The following is a 15,564-nucleotide window of genomic DNA, read 5'->3' as shown; positions in this document are numbered from 1 at the left end:
AACAGAAAAAATATATATAAAGTGAAATGACGGTAATAGCAAAAGGCACAAATAGGGCACCCACTTAATATGTACAGAAAGTTTTGTGAAGTTGAGTGGAACGGTTTGGAAGTTATAGCCCGGAAAAGCCCTCTTTTGATGTTTTCTGATTATGTTTCCATGGTAACAAAAAATATAATAAGTGAAATGTCGACAATAGCAAAAGGCACAACTAGGGCAATGACTTAATATATACAGTTTTGTGAAGTTGAATTGAACGCTTTGGAAGTTAAAGCCCGGAAAAGCACTTGGACGGACGGACGGAGCCCAATTTAATATCCCCCGCAAACGCGTTTCGCGGGGGATAAAAAAGTGGGGTCTGTGTGCTTTGATATTTTGCAATTTTCACCTAAATAGACAGTTTTTCCAAGATCAAGAAACCGTCTGAAATATTTATTTTTGGATGCTACAAATTCGGGAAGGTAGTCACCAAGTCGGGATTCACGAATTTGAAATCTGTGATTCGTGGTGATAATTCATGCAACATTTAGTTGAGTTATACTCAATGGAAATACCTTAGCAACCAGCAAACGTTGAAATTGTTTGACGCTCTCAACTGAATACACCGGCACAAAATGTAGTTCAAAAAGCGAAATTTCTTCAAAACGTCATAAAAATCGCCCGTTTTTAACTTAGAAGTATAACTGCAGATGTCATTGCATAGAGAGGGGCGATGGTCCTAAACCACGGTTGACCATATATGTAATATGATAATAAGGTCTTTTGAGAGAAGGCATTTCATTGGTCAGACCATTGATTTGATTGGATGATGCACCCGATTCCTCTTTTGAATCCATACGGAGAAGAGGCCGTCAATTGAGCGATGATACCCTTTTAGCTATTGGCCATTTGCCTCTCCCATGTGATAATACCATATTTAGGCATCCGTGGTTTGGGACCATCGCTCGAGTGATATGAAAAGACAAAAGTCGAAGATATCACGCTGGAATCCATCTTATATTGAATTATGTCTCAATTCCGGTCCAAACATCAGTGGAGTACATCCTTTACACAACAAGTAGCAGATTTAAGTGTGACGTCTCGATGACGAAATGGTCATCTTCATCAGACAAATGACCGGTGTGAATTCGTACCAGCACTGGCGTGCGTAGTGTCCGTAATAGGCACATTTTTCATTCTGATGTCTCAACAAGGGACCTTTAGCTTACTAGTCTTACGTTCAACCCATCTTTCTTTCGTGTCGAGCGATATATGTTCTGTCTCTTGTGGGACATGACTCATTATTATTCCCGAGTCTCTACACGTGTGTCACTGTAACGAAGGCCAGTCTCTACACAGGTGTCACCGTAACAAGTGCCAGTCTCTACACAGGTGTCAATGTAACGAGGGCCAGTCTCTACACGTGTGTCACTGTAACGAAGGCCAGTCTCTACACAGGTGTCACCGTAACAAGTGCCAGTCTCTACACAGGTGTCAATGTAACTAGGGCCAGTCTCTACACGTGTGTCACTGTAACGAAGGCCAGTCTCTACACAGGTGTCACCGTAACAAGTGCCAGTCTCTACACAGGTGTCAATGTAACTAGGGCCAGTCTCTACACGTGTGTCAATGTAACAAGGGCCAGTCTCTACACAGGTGTCACTGTAACAAGTGCCAGTCTCTACACAGGTGTCAGTGTAACAAGGGCCAGTCTCTAGACATATGTTAATGTAAGAAGGACCAGTCTCTACACAGATGTCAATTTAACAAGGGCCAGTCTCGACACGTGTGTCAGTGTAACTAGGGCCAGTCTCTACACGTGTGTCACTGTAACGAAGGCCAGTCTCTACACAGGTGTCACCGTAACAAGTGCCAGTCTCTACACAGGTGTCAATGTAACTAGGGCCAGTCTCTACACGTGTGTCACTGTAACGAAGGCCAGTCTCTACACAGGTGTCACCGTAACAAGTGCTAGTCTCTACACAGGTGTCAATGTAACTAGGGCCAGTCTCTACACGTGTGTCAATGTAACAAGGGCCAGTCTCTACACAGGTGTCACCGTAACAAGTGCCAGTCTCTACACAGGTGTCAGTGTAACAAGGGCCAGTCTCTAGACATATGTTAATGTAAGAAGGACCAGTCTCTACACAGGTGTCAATTTAACAAGGGCCAGTCTCGACACGTGTGTCAGTGTAACAAGTGCCAGTCTCTACACAGGTGTCAGTGTAACAAGGGCCAGTCTTTACACAGGTGTCAATGTAACAAGGGCCAGTCTCTACACGTGTGTCACTGTAACAAGGGCCAGTCTCTACACAGGTGTCAATGTAACAAGGGCCAGTCTCTACACAGGTGTCAGTGTAACAAGGGCCAGTCTCTACACAGGTGTCAGTGTAACAAGGGCCAGTCTCTACACAGGTGTCAATGTAACAAGAGCCAGTCTCTACACAGGTGTCAATGTAACAAGGGCCAGTCTCTGCACGTGTGTCACTGTAACAAGGGCCAGTCTCTACACAGGTGTCAGTGTAACAAGGGCCAGTCTCTACACATATGTTAATAAAAGAAGGACCAGTCTCTACACGTGTGTCAATGTAGCAAGGGCCAGTCCCTACACAGGTGTCAATGTAACAAGGGCCAGTCTCTACACAGGTGTCAATGTAACAAGGTCCGGTATTTATTCCAGAGCGTCTGTTCTCGAACGGAACTACTATTAAAGTGTTAGGTGTTCAAGACAGGATGACACTGAAGTGAAATCGGCTAGACGAATCACCTTTAGGGTACGAGATACACAACGAATGGACAAGTCGGTTCGAATATACGTTTTAGACCCCCTAGTGATCGACAATTATAAATATCCACGCTCTTGTACCGTCATCGGCGTAAACAATTGTTTGGAAGGATTGGTTACAGATTTCCAACCCAATGTCAATACACGTATGTAATTTGTCCAGCTTAAACGTAAATCCGTTTCTATTTTGAGAGGAAAATCTTACTCTTAGATCTGGTCTTTTCATTTAAATTATCGCCTTTACTCTCGGGTAACTCAGGACAGGATCTCTCCTGGGTGGAAGTATGTCTTAAAACAGTTTTGCTCTCATCCGGAAAACGTGTTTTCAGCACACTTTTTAAAATCAAAGACTGGAATGATTAAGGATAGAAACACGATGATAAATCTGACATATGCCCATTTACCGTTGTTTTCTTAAAGAAGTCCGCCTTTAAGACAAAACTTTACTACAAGTTACCTCCCCTCTACCGTAAACAACTAAGCCCACAAGTATTATGGACATTCTCGGCCCCGTTAGCGGTGAAGTCTGTCACATTACCATGTACTGACAGTGAAGGGAGGTAACTCTGGAATATCAGAATGGGAGGAAAAAGGTCGGACGGAGCACATGAGATTGGAGAGGGGAAATTTGGGATAAACGGAATAGGTTTGGGTAGGGGATAGGCGGGGTGTTTTTAGTGTGGCGGGGAAATGATATTTTGGATGGGGTTAAAGGGAAGGGGATATTTGGGGTAGTAGTGTGGTCGGGAGGATTAGTGAGGCGGGAGATGATAGTTTGGGTGGGGTTAATGGGAAGGGGATGGTAGTAGTGTGGTCGGGAGGATTAGTGAGGCGGGAGATGATAGTTTGAGTGGGGTTAATGGGAAGGGGATATTTGGGGTAGTAGTGTGGTCGGGAGGCGGGGAGATGATAGTATGGGTGGGGTTAATGGGAAGGGGATATTTGAGGTAGTAGTGTGATCGGGAGGATTAGTGAGGCGGGGAGATGATAGTATGGGTGGGGTTAATGGGAAAGGGATAGTTAGTTGAGATTGGGAGCGTTATTGCGGCGAGGAGATGATAGGTGAGGTAGGGTTAATGGGATGGAGGAGGGGATAGTTGAGATGGATGATTGGGATGGTGTGGGCTAAGGAATAGGGAGTGGAATATTTGGGGTAGGGTAATGGGATGGGGGATGTTATATAAGAGATGGGGTAGTATATTTGGAGAGAGGATAGCTGGGGCGGAGTTAATGGGGCGGTGGAGGGATAGGTGGGTAGTGGGATGTTGGCGGGATAGGTGGGTAGTGGGATGTTGGCGGGATAGGTGGGCTGGGGGTAGTGGGATGTTGGAGGGATAGGTGGGCTGGGGGAAGTGGGATGGTGGAGGGATAGCTGGGCTGAGGGGGTAATGGGATGGTGGATGGATATCTGGGGCGGATTTAATGGGATGGTGGAGGGATAGGTGGACCGGGGGTAAAGGGATGTTGGAGGGATAGGTGGGCCGGGGGTGGGGGGTAATGGGATGGTGGAAGGATAGCTTGGGCGGATTTAATGGGATGGTGGAGGGATTGGTGGACCGGGGGTAAAGGGATGTTGGAGGGATAGGTGGGCTGGGGGTGGGGGGTAATGGGATGGTGGAAGGATAGCTTGGGCTGGGGGTAGTGGGATGTTGGTGGGGTGTAATGGGATGGTGGAAGGATAGCTTGGGCTGGGGGTAGTGGGATGTTGGAGGGATAGGTGGGCTGGGTGTAGTGGGATGTTGGAGGGATAGGTGGGCGGTGGTGATGGGATGTTTGAGGGATAGGTGGGTTGGAGAGGGGGTAATGGGATGGTGGAAGGATAGCTTAGGCGGAGTTAATGGGATGGTGGAGGGATATGTGGACTGGAGAGGGGATAATGGGACGGTGGAAGGATATGTTGGCAGGAAGATAATGGGATGATGGAGGGATAGCTTTGGCGGGGGTAAGGTGATGGTGGAGGATTAGGTGGGCTGAGGGGGTAATGGGATGGTGGAAGGATATCTGGGGGGGGGGTTAATGAGATGGTGGAGAGATAGCTGGGCTGGGGGTAGTGGGATGTTGGAGGGATATGTGGGCTGAGGGGGGTTATGGGATGGTGGAAGGATATCTGGGGCGGAGTTAATGAGATGGTGGAGAGATAGGTGGCTGGGGGGAGTGGGATGTTGGAGGGATAGGTGGACTGGGGGTATTGGGATGATGGAGGGATTGGATGGACTGGGGGTATTAGGACGGTGGCGGGATAGCTGGACTGGAGAGGGGGAAATGGGACGGTGGAAGGATAGGTTGGCTGGAGGGTAATGGGATGGTGGCGGGATAGCTGAACTGGAGGGGGTAATGGGATGGTGGAGGGATAGCTGGGGTGGGGGTAGTGGGATGTTGGAGGGATAGGTGGCTGAGGGGGTAATGGGATGGTGGAGAGATAGCTGGGGCGGATTTAATGGGATGGTGGAGGGATTGGTGGACCGGGGGTAAAGGGATGTTGGAGGGATAGGTGGGCCGGGGGTGGGGGGTAATGGGATGGTGGAAGGATAGCTGGGGCGGAGTTAATGGGATGGTGGAGGGATAGGTGGCTAGGGGTAGTGGGATGTTGGAGGGATAGGTGGACTGGGGGTAGTGGGATGATGGAGGGATTGGTGGACTTGGGGGTAATGGGATGGTGGAGGGATTGGTGAACTGGGGGTATTGGGATGGTGGCGGGATAGCTGGGATGGAGTTTATGGGATGATGAAGGGATAGTTGGGATTTAGGGTTTATGGAATGTGAGAGGGAGAGCTGGGGTGGAGTTAATGGGATGATGGAGGGAAAGGTGGGCTGGCGGTAATGGGATGCAGGAAAGATAGCTGGGCCGGTGGTCATGGGATTGTAGAAGGGGCGGATGTAATGGGATGATGGAAGGATAGCTAGGGCGGAGTTAATGGGATGATGGAGGTATAGCTGGGGCAAGGGGTAATGTGATGGTGGAGGAATATTAGGGCTGAGGGTGTAATGGGATGGTGGAAGGATAGCTGAGGCGGAGTTGATCGGATGGTGGAGGGATAGCTGGGCTGGGGAAGTGGGATGGTAGAGGGATATGTGGGCTGAGGGTAGTGGAATGTTGGAGGGATAGGTGGGCTGGGGGAAGTGGGATGGTGGAGGGATAGGTGGGCTGGGGGTAATTGGATGATGGAGGGATAGGTGGGCTGGGGGTAATTGGATGACGGAGGGATAGGTGGGGCGTCATGTAATCTGTGTGAAATCAACAATACGTAATACTATTGATTAGATGTCGCTTATTGTTCCGTAGCTCCGCGCGCTTACTTCCCTACATTTAAGTGCTAAAGCGGCATCTTAACGATTGGGAAGCCACATTTCTTTAGTTACTGAATTCAAGTAATGTTCATCTGGATGGAGTTACGTTTGAACATGCTGTGGACTGTATGAGCGGCACTATCGTTATGCAATCTGCCGCTGTAGAACTTGTATGTATAGAGTAGTATGAGCGCGAAACTTCGGAGCCTCGAGACATGTAGTTATAGCAGTGTGTATATTCGCATTATGTTTTTGAACATCAAAACCTAACCTATCCTATTATCACACATTTTCGCTCATATTTGTATATCTAAATAATGAAAAGATAGTTTGAAGAATAAAAACGCATTAAATTGAACATCTAGTGTTTTAGATTCAGTGTTTTGTACAACACTATTTATAACTAGGTCCGTATTTCTTTAGGGGCTATTCACAATCTAAATATATAACTAGCTCTGTATTTGCTTCACTCACACAAAACTGTTTAATTTTTTTATTAGTATTATATAATTCCTATGTAAATCGTTTCAGATTTCATTTCTAAACAAATATAAGTTAGCGTTGATGTCTGGTAAAATGTGTGGGCGTTGGTGTCGCTGATATTTATCTACAATATGTTTTATTAAGACCGTCTAATGGAAATGCTACACTTCCTCGTCACTAATTTTCATTAATACTTTTTTTCACGGCGTATTTATGTGTCGGCTGTGTCGTAAAAAGTCATTAACATAGGTATACATAGATATATACTAACTACCTTCATCAATTCTCCTCCCTTTTTACTGACTTTTTACTGACATATCCACGCAATACCCAGTCGTGTATGTACTTTTGGATTATACTTTATGGTGAGAGAGTGATAATTAAACAAATTGACAAAGCAAAAAAAAATGTGCCTTAACATTAAACTAATGTGCTAGTGGCAAAATGTGATGTGGAATTGGACGAGAATGGGAGCGGGAGACGGGTTAACGTGTTCTCAAACTGACGCGGAGGCGATTAAGGGCGGGGAAGGGGAGGGGGTGGGGGAACGTACCAGGGGAAAACGAGGTGGGGCATATGAATTATCCACCAGACGCCAAGAGAAATCTGGATGGGAGGGGTATACTAACATCCAACTGGCACAGGGAGAACAAGTTTGAAATCAGGGCAGTTGAGTCTGTACCATCCAACTGACAAGGGGAGAACTGGATGAAATAGGATAGGGATGTTCCCTCCAACTGACGAGGGGAGAACTGGATGAGATAGGATAGGGGTGTTCCCTCCAGCTGACGAGGGGAGAACTGGATGAGATAGGATAGGGGTGTTCCCTCCAACTGACAAGGGGAGAACTGGATGAGATAGGATAGGGGTGTTCCCTCCAACTAACGAGGGGAGAACTGGATGAGATAGGATAGGAGTGTTCCCTCCAACTGACGAGGGAGAACTGGATGAGATAGGATAGGGGTGTTCCCTCCAACTGACGAGGGGAGAACTGGATCAGATAGATTAGGAATGTTCCCTCCAACTGACAAGGGGAGAACTGGATGAGATAGAATAGGGGTGTTCCCTCCAACTGACGAGGGGAGAACTGGATCAGATAGGATAGGAGTGTTCCCTCCAACTGACGAGGGAGAACTGGATGAGATAGGATAGGGGTGTTCCCTCCAACTGAGGAGGGGAGAACTGGATCAGATAGATTAGGAATGTTCCCTCCAACTGACAAGGGGAGAACTGGATGAGATAGAATAGGGGTGTTCCCTCCAACTGACGAGGGAAGAACTGGATCAGATAGATTAGGAATGTTCCCTCCAACTGACAAGGGGATAACTGGATGAGATAGGATAGGAATGTTCCCTCCAACTGACGAGGGAAGAACTGGATCAGATAGAGTAGGAATGTACGTACCCTGTAACTAACACAGATGGTGTACGGAATTAGATGATATGAAGGGGATGTCTTTGCTCTAACGTGGATAGGGAAGCAGAGAAAGGGATGTAATTACCCCTTCAACTGATGCGGATGGTGGGGAAGGGGACAAAGGAGGGCTGACGTCCCCTATAGAATACTTTGTTTAGACTCCTAACCTAACTCCATTCCTCCACCCCCACCGTCAACCTACACGTGGAAGATGTCTCGGCTAGGTGGTAATCTTTTGTCACAGTCTAATAACATCCGGGTATATTTTATTTTCTGTCTCATACGAACAGATGATCGGCCACATTAAGATTCTTAAACATTCCTCGTTCTATCTTCCGAATGTTGAAAAAAAAATCGACGTCCTCTTTGGGAATGTTCTGGTATGTGCCATCGTCACTCCTATGCGGCCCCATTGCGTGGAGATGCCATGGAAAACGGCTCTCGGTGCCAGGCAATGCCCGCTGTCGCATGTTTTAAGTATTGTGGCACACTAATAAATACATTATTATAGATTGTATTACTATACAGAGGGAAGAATATTAGGGATAATGGTGTCATTGTTACCGTTTGTTTAAAGCATCTCTTAATGTTTAACCGTGTTTACGCGACTTTTACCGTTTTTGACGTGTTTATAGTAACTTTTACCGTATATGGCCTGTTTAAATCTTAAATTACCGTTTGCAACGCTTTTTAACGAACGTTTGTGCCGTATTGTGACCAACTAATACCGTTTTGTACCGTGACTAACATTGACGTTTTTTTCAGATTTAAGCAACTATTACTGTTGTACATTGTTAAACTAAACATTGCCATTTTTACGAACTGTTACCATATGTTTTAGCCAGCTAGTTGCTACAGTTTGTAACCTGTTTTAGCTGCCGTGCTGTTATACAAACATCAAAAGTTTGAGATTATGACGGCACGGTTATCCTTATCATGAATCCCTGGCGTCGCCGCTAATTACGAGTGGTCCCTACAAAGGCGAGGTGGAAAAATTGGCCCGATTTGGAGTTATGCGTGCTGTGGTGTTCTCAAACGACGTAACAAACCCGCCGTTATTACGCCGGTCTTGATGCCATGACTGGCGTTGGAAGCTGATAATGTGTACAGGTTATCGTGGACTCGCGATGTGTCGCTTTACTAGAAACATCAACCTTATTAGCCTTGATTGGTTAAGTAACGATGTAATCTACCTTTTGGAACAGTTTCCTTTTATACCTAAACCCATGCTAAATATATCAACCTCAAGCCCAAAAACTCGCTTTGGATTAATTTTAAACTTTTTGATATCTCGGGTTGAAGTCACAGAAAATCCTTAAATCGCACAGCGAGTAAAACGGAATACCATCAAACGTTGTTTGTTTGTTTGTTTTTTAATGCTAAAGAGACATTCAGGCATTTAAAAGTGTTCTCAAAAGAAGAGCTCAGGTAACAGGTATTTGAGGTGTAAACATATGCAGGTTCCGATAGACAGTGTTTAGAGGTGTTCAGAAAGGATGATTTAGGTAGCAGGTATTTAGAGATGTTAAGAAAGGATGACTCTGGTAGCAGGTATCTAGAAATGTTCAGAAAGAAAGAATGAGGTAGCAGGTATTTAGATGTGTTCAGAAAGAAAGAATGAGGTAGCAGGTATTTAGAAGTGTTCAGAAAGAAAGAATGAGGTAGCAGGTATTTAGATGTGTTCAGAAAGAAAGAATGAGGTAGCAGGTATTTAGATGTGTTCAGAAAGAAAGAATGAGGTAGCAGGTATTTAGATGTGTTCAGAAAGAAAGAATGAGGTAGCAGGTATTTAGATGTGTTCAGAAAGAAAGAATGAGGTAGCAGGTATTTAGAAGTGTTCAGAAAGAAAGAATGAGGTAGCAGGTATTTAGAAGTGTTCAGAAAGAAAGAATGAGGTAGCAGGTATTTAGAAGTGTTCAGAAAGAAAGAATGAGGTAGCAGGTATTTAGAAGTGTTCAGAAAGAAAGAATGAGGTAGCAATTATTTAGATGTGTTAAGAAAGAAAGAATGAGGTAGCAGGTATTTGGATGTGTTCAGAAAGGATGACTCTGGTATCAGGTATTTAGAAGTGTTAAGAAAGAATGAGGTAGCAGGTATTTAGAAGTGTTCAGAAAGAACGAAACAGGTTGCAGGAATTTAGAAGTGTTCAGAAAGAAAGAAACAGGTTGCAGGTATTTAGATGTGTTCAGAAAGAAAGAAACAGGTAGCAGGTATTTAGATGTGTTCAGAAAGAAAGAAACAGGTTGCAGGTATTCAGATGTGTTCAGAAAGAAACAGGTAGCAGGTATTTAGAAGTGTTCAGAAAGAAAGAATGAGGTTCTAGGTATGCGGTATCGAGTGTGATCAGATGTGTTTAGGTACAAAGTGTTCTGAGAACAGTACTCAAGAATCACTGAGGAAAAATTGTATCTAGATGTATTTTTACGTCTCTGAAATACTTAATGACCAATCACCTTTGTCCTTATAGACTGTAATATCAAAACTAACAAATTAACGTAAAGACAAATACGACATATGCACTTTAAAAGACAAATATTGGAATTGTACTGTAAGAGACCAATACTATATTGGTACGATAAAATACAAGTACAAGATTTGTGTTATTAAATATGCTGGCCTTTCCCTTGGATATTTCGCTAGCCATTTTTATGTTGTAACAGCCATTTCATCACTCACATCTTCCCTGAACGCCTAATGTCTGCCTCTCTCACCCCCTCCCTGAAACCCCTAAACCAGCCTTTTTCACCCTTCCCGAAACCCCCCCCCCCCCCCCCCCCCCCCCCCCTGCCTCTCTCACTCCCTTCCTGAACCCCAAATTATAGTCTCACTCACACGCTCCCTGATCCCTTATGGTACCTCACTCACACCCTCCCTGAACTGCAGATGCCCGTCTGACTCACCCGCTCCCTGATTCCTTAAGGTACCTCACACCCTCCCTGGCCGTCAAATGCCTGTCTTACTTACCCGCTCCCTGATTCCTTATGGTACCTCACTCACACCCTCCCTGACCCCCATGTCTACCTCACTCACATATCCCTGAACTCCAAATGATTGTCTCAATCACCCCCCATCACTGACCCCCCATGTCTACCTCACTCACACCTTCCTGAACTAAAAATGACAGTATCACTCACACGCTCCCCGACCCCATATGGTACCTCACTCACACCCTCCAAATGCCTGTCTCACTCACCTCACTTACATATCCCTGAACTCCAAATGATGTCTCAATCACCCCCCATCACTGACCCCCCATGTCTACCTCACGCACATCCTCCCTGAACTCCAAATGACAGTATCACTTACACGCTCCGCGACCCCATATGGTACCTCACTCACACCCTCCAAATACCTGTCTCACTCACCAGCTCAATGACACCCCTCCTTCCCCCATGTCTACCTCACTCACACCCTCCCTGAACTCCAAATGACTGTTTCACTCACCAGCTCACTGACCCCTCCATGTCTACCTCACTCACCCCCTTCCTGAACTCCAAATGACAGTATCACTCACACGCTCCCCGACCCCATATGGTACCTCACTCACACCCTCCCTGAACTCCTATTCCTTCCTCAGTCAACCTCTCATATGACCTTCACGCCTCCTCAATCAGCTCCTAACTAAATCAAAACCCTTTCTCACTCAACCCCCTCCCCGAACCTCCATTCCTTCCTGTGCCTCTTTCCCATTCAATCCTCTCTGGACTCTTACCAAATTCCTGTCTCACTCAACTCCTCTCTGGATTACCACCATTCTCACTAAAAATCCCTCCCTGAACCCTAATCCGTTCCTCACTCAACCCCTCCCTGAACCCCATCCTATCCTTTCCTACCCTTGCCTCTTTCTCATTCAACCTTCTCAGTGCTCCTATCCCAATTTTTACATTCATCCTCTCTCTGAACCGCCCCATGCCTTCTTCACTTAACCCCTCTCGGGAGTCCCGCCGTTTCCTCACTCAACCTCTCCCCGAACCCCAACCCTTTCTGTTTAATCCCTCCCTGAATCCCATCCCTTTCTTGTTCAATCCCTCCGCGAACCCCTACTCCAACCCCTTCTACACTCAACTTCTCCCTGAGGCCCCACCCTTTCTTCATTCAACCCCTCCCTGAACCCACAATCACACAGTCTCACCATTAACTACCTGGAAACCAGAAACAGTAAAATTATAAAACGATGTTATGAGCTGTTAATGATACGAATCTCTATAATTGTATAATCAACCTCCTCATTGTTAATCATTCGTGGAAGGAGATGGTACACATCGTTCATACGGTATAGATGATGGCTCCTGTCAAGGTAAACTCGTTTGTAGGAGGCTCCAGCTGCTGTGATGTACCGATGATTGGGGAAGTAGGCGGACGATCACGTGATTAGCAGAAAAATAGGCGGACGATCACATTCATGTCAAAAGGAATAGTTCCCGTGCCTTTATCAATGGTAATTAATAGTATACAAGAATATCCTAAAATGTGTACAGATCAAAAGTGAAGCATATTTTCGGAGGTTTTGATAATCTGAGAACATCGCGGCAGGAGGGTCGACAATGTCTTATAACAAGACGTTCTCTGATTGCGCGTTAACTTGTGTCCTAATGCCTTCATTACGATGTTTATAGAAGAACGGTGATTGAAGCATTCAGAATCATGAAAAACGCTTTGATTTATCAAGAACATCGTAAATCATTTTATAACGTTATTTTTATAGATCTGAATATTTTTGTTCATAATTATATCAGAGTTTCACAGAATTGCTCGAATTCCAAAACGTGCAGTTGATATTTTCATTGATAGTGAACCTGTTGCTTTTTAAAGATGAAAATATGAAAGAATTGAAACTGCTGGAATGTGTAGGGCGGTAAATGTAATAGCGTTTGCTGAACAGTTGTGTTCTGATAAAATGTGTAGGACGGTAAATAAAATAGCGTTTCATAGTTGTGGTCAGTTGAAATGTGTAGGGCGGTAAATGTAATAGCGTTTCATAGTTGTGGTCAGTTGAAATGTGTAGGGCGGTAAATGTAATAGCGTTTGCTGAACAGTTGCGTTCTGATAAAATGTGTAGGACGGTAAATAAAATAGCGTTTCATAGTTGTGGTCAGTTGAAATGTGTAGGGCGGTAAATGTAAAGGCGTTTTTTATAGTTGTGTTCTGTTGAAATGTGTAGGGCGGTAAATGTGAAAGCGTTTTTTTTATAGTTGTGTTCTGTTGAAATGTGTAGGGCGGTAAATGTTATAGCGTTTTTACAGTTGTGTTCTGTTGAAATGTGTTATGTGGTAAGTTCGGCGTTCGTCGTCCCACTGAGAACAATGTCCTATTAACAGCCAGATATTTTAAAAATGACAACCTTATTACTTGTAGCTTTGCGCTTTAAAATTCCTTTTGAAAAAAAATCCCATAACATCACTATAAGAGGTGGTCGGGTGGCACAGTGGTAACGCACTCGCCTTTCACCTAGCCGACCGGGTTCGATTCCCGGAACGGACGTGAAAAGGTAAGGTGTCACCTGCCCGACCACGTGGGTTTTCCCCGGGTACTCCGGTTTCCTCCCACAATAAGACCCCTCGCGCGCTTACATACGGGCCAACAAGAGTGATTAGTATAAGTTGACATAACCTGTTTCGCAATTGTTGTAAAATAAATAAAGTTTATATTTTTATATATCATTTTAAGAATTAAAGTCGTTCTGTAACAGAGTCCATCAATGAAAGACTAACAACATTCAGCCTGGACAGTTAGATGGAGGCCAGTTTGCGGAGATGGTTTAAATCAATTTTGATCAAACCCACTTTGAATGTCAACCAGTACCAGTGGTTATTTTGGAAGAATTAACATGATTAAAACGGAATTTTAAACAACTCCTTACTCACCCGATAAACCATATTTGGTTTCCTAAAGCTTTTATAAAATATTTACTCAAGTTCCTGGAACGTTTGACATTTCTGCCGGCAAGCAGTTCTATTGATTTAACGTAAACAGTGCAAGATGTTGAGGCGTTTTAAATGTGAAGTTATTTCTAAAAAAGAAAAAAAAAAAGCCGAGCATGCATGTACATGCACAGCATAAGCCACTTATATCAGGTAGCGCGCGTGTTTAACGCATTGGAAGTCATCGTCACATCAGTATGTACAGCTGTATAGAACACACACGTGCCAGCATTTCCCTCGCATACCTGTCAAACTCCACATTTTATACATTCTTAACATCTATCTTTTTTAAATAACGGAGTATCAACTTTCGATATTGTGTAAACTGTTACCGAAGCTATATCAACAGCATTGTATTACGATACAGGGCGTTGAAGCGAGCAGACATGAGAGGAGTTTAGACTCATCTTCTTGTACGCCTATTACTGTTACAATTTGATGAATATATAACAATTAACAATCTATCGAAAGAAGATATCAGTCAGGGTGTGCTATGTAGGTATTTATTACTTGGTGTAACCTATAGCGTTACCAACACCCAAATCTCGGCGTGATACAAGGGATTAAAGCTTGTTTGTATACTTCCGAATATACAGATGCATCCTTTATTACCAATTTGATTTTTTCTGTGTGATTGACCTTTTGTCCTTCTTCATGCAGGAAACGTCCATTCACACGCCCATATCACGTGTACTTGTTACATTTCTACATAGTATATTAGGAATTTAAAAAAAAAATCCGCAGTTCAGCGAAACGTATGAAAAATGTTAAATGAAGAGACAGGCCCCACTCCCTCCCGAGGATACATCTATATATAGGATGAAGAGACAGACCCCACTCCCTTCCGAGGATATATCTCTATATAGGATGAAGAGACAGACCTCACTCCCTCCCGATGATATATCTCTATATAGAATGAAGAGACAGACCCCACTCCCTCCCGAGGATATATCTCTATATAGGATGAAGAGAGAGGCCCCACTCCCTCCCGAGGATATATCTCTATATAGGATGAAGAGACAGGCCCCACTCCCTCCCGATGATATATCTCTATATAGGATGAAGAGACAACCCTACTCCCTCCCGAGGATATATCTCTATATAGGATGAAGAGACAGACCCCACTCCCTCCCGAGGATATATCTCTATATAGGATGAAGAGACAGACCCCACTCCCTCCCGAGGATATATCTGTATATAGGATGAAGAGAGAGGCCCCACTCCCTCCCGAGGATATATATCTATATAGGATGAAGAGACAGGACCCACTCATTCACTATGATATACCTCTATAAAGGATTTGGAGACATGTCCCTGTCTTTCCCGAGGATATACATCTGTATATGATATTAAAACACGTCCCTCTCCCCTGAAAGATATACCTGTATTTAGGATGAAAACATTTAGACAGGTCCCTCTCTCTACTGAGGGTATACCTATACACCACAAAGTTTAAGGCCAGTTAGTTTGTAAAAGGATAGTGATGCGTCAATTGATATCAAATAGCAATGGACCTTTGGACTCTCTATTGGATGCTCAAAATTGTGTAAAAAAAAGTGAGGGAAATGCCGAAAACCTGCGAAAAGTTAAGAGCGAATTGGCGTGACTAATCAGTACTGTGGGTGTTGTGTAGTGTCCCAACTTGTTGTTGAGTGTCCCGAGTTCCGAATCCCTGACTTTCACTTCCTGTGC

At 44.5% G+C, this 15,564-nt stretch overlaps 1 protein-coding gene across 1 annotated transcript; it reads right to left on the bottom strand.

The window, feature by feature from the left end:
- Positions 1-4,987: 4,987 nt before the first annotated feature.
- On the bottom strand, positions 4,988-8,421 carry LOC132550496 (uncharacterized). Its single transcript, XM_060214566.1, has 4 exons — positions 8,236-8,421; positions 7,661-7,909; positions 7,218-7,416; positions 4,988-5,943 (listed from the first exon to the last, which is right to left on the bottom strand). Exons 1-4 carry the CDS (start codon positions 8,419-8,421, stop codon positions 4,988-4,990), a joined length of 1,590 nt encoding a protein of 529 aa, XP_060070549.1.
- Positions 8,422-15,564: the final 7,143 nt, after the last annotated feature.

This window comes from Ylistrum balloti, unplaced genomic scaffold (genome assembly GCF_031769215.1).
Source record: "Ylistrum balloti isolate Yb309-2 unplaced genomic scaffold, AGI_CSIRO_Ybal_v1 Utg370126, whole genome shotgun sequence".
NCBI lineage: Eukaryota > Metazoa > Mollusca > Bivalvia > Pectinida > Pectinidae > Ylistrum > Ylistrum balloti.
The sequence above is the reverse complement of the archived record's forward strand: the minus strand, read 5'-3'. Positions and strand labels throughout refer to the sequence as shown.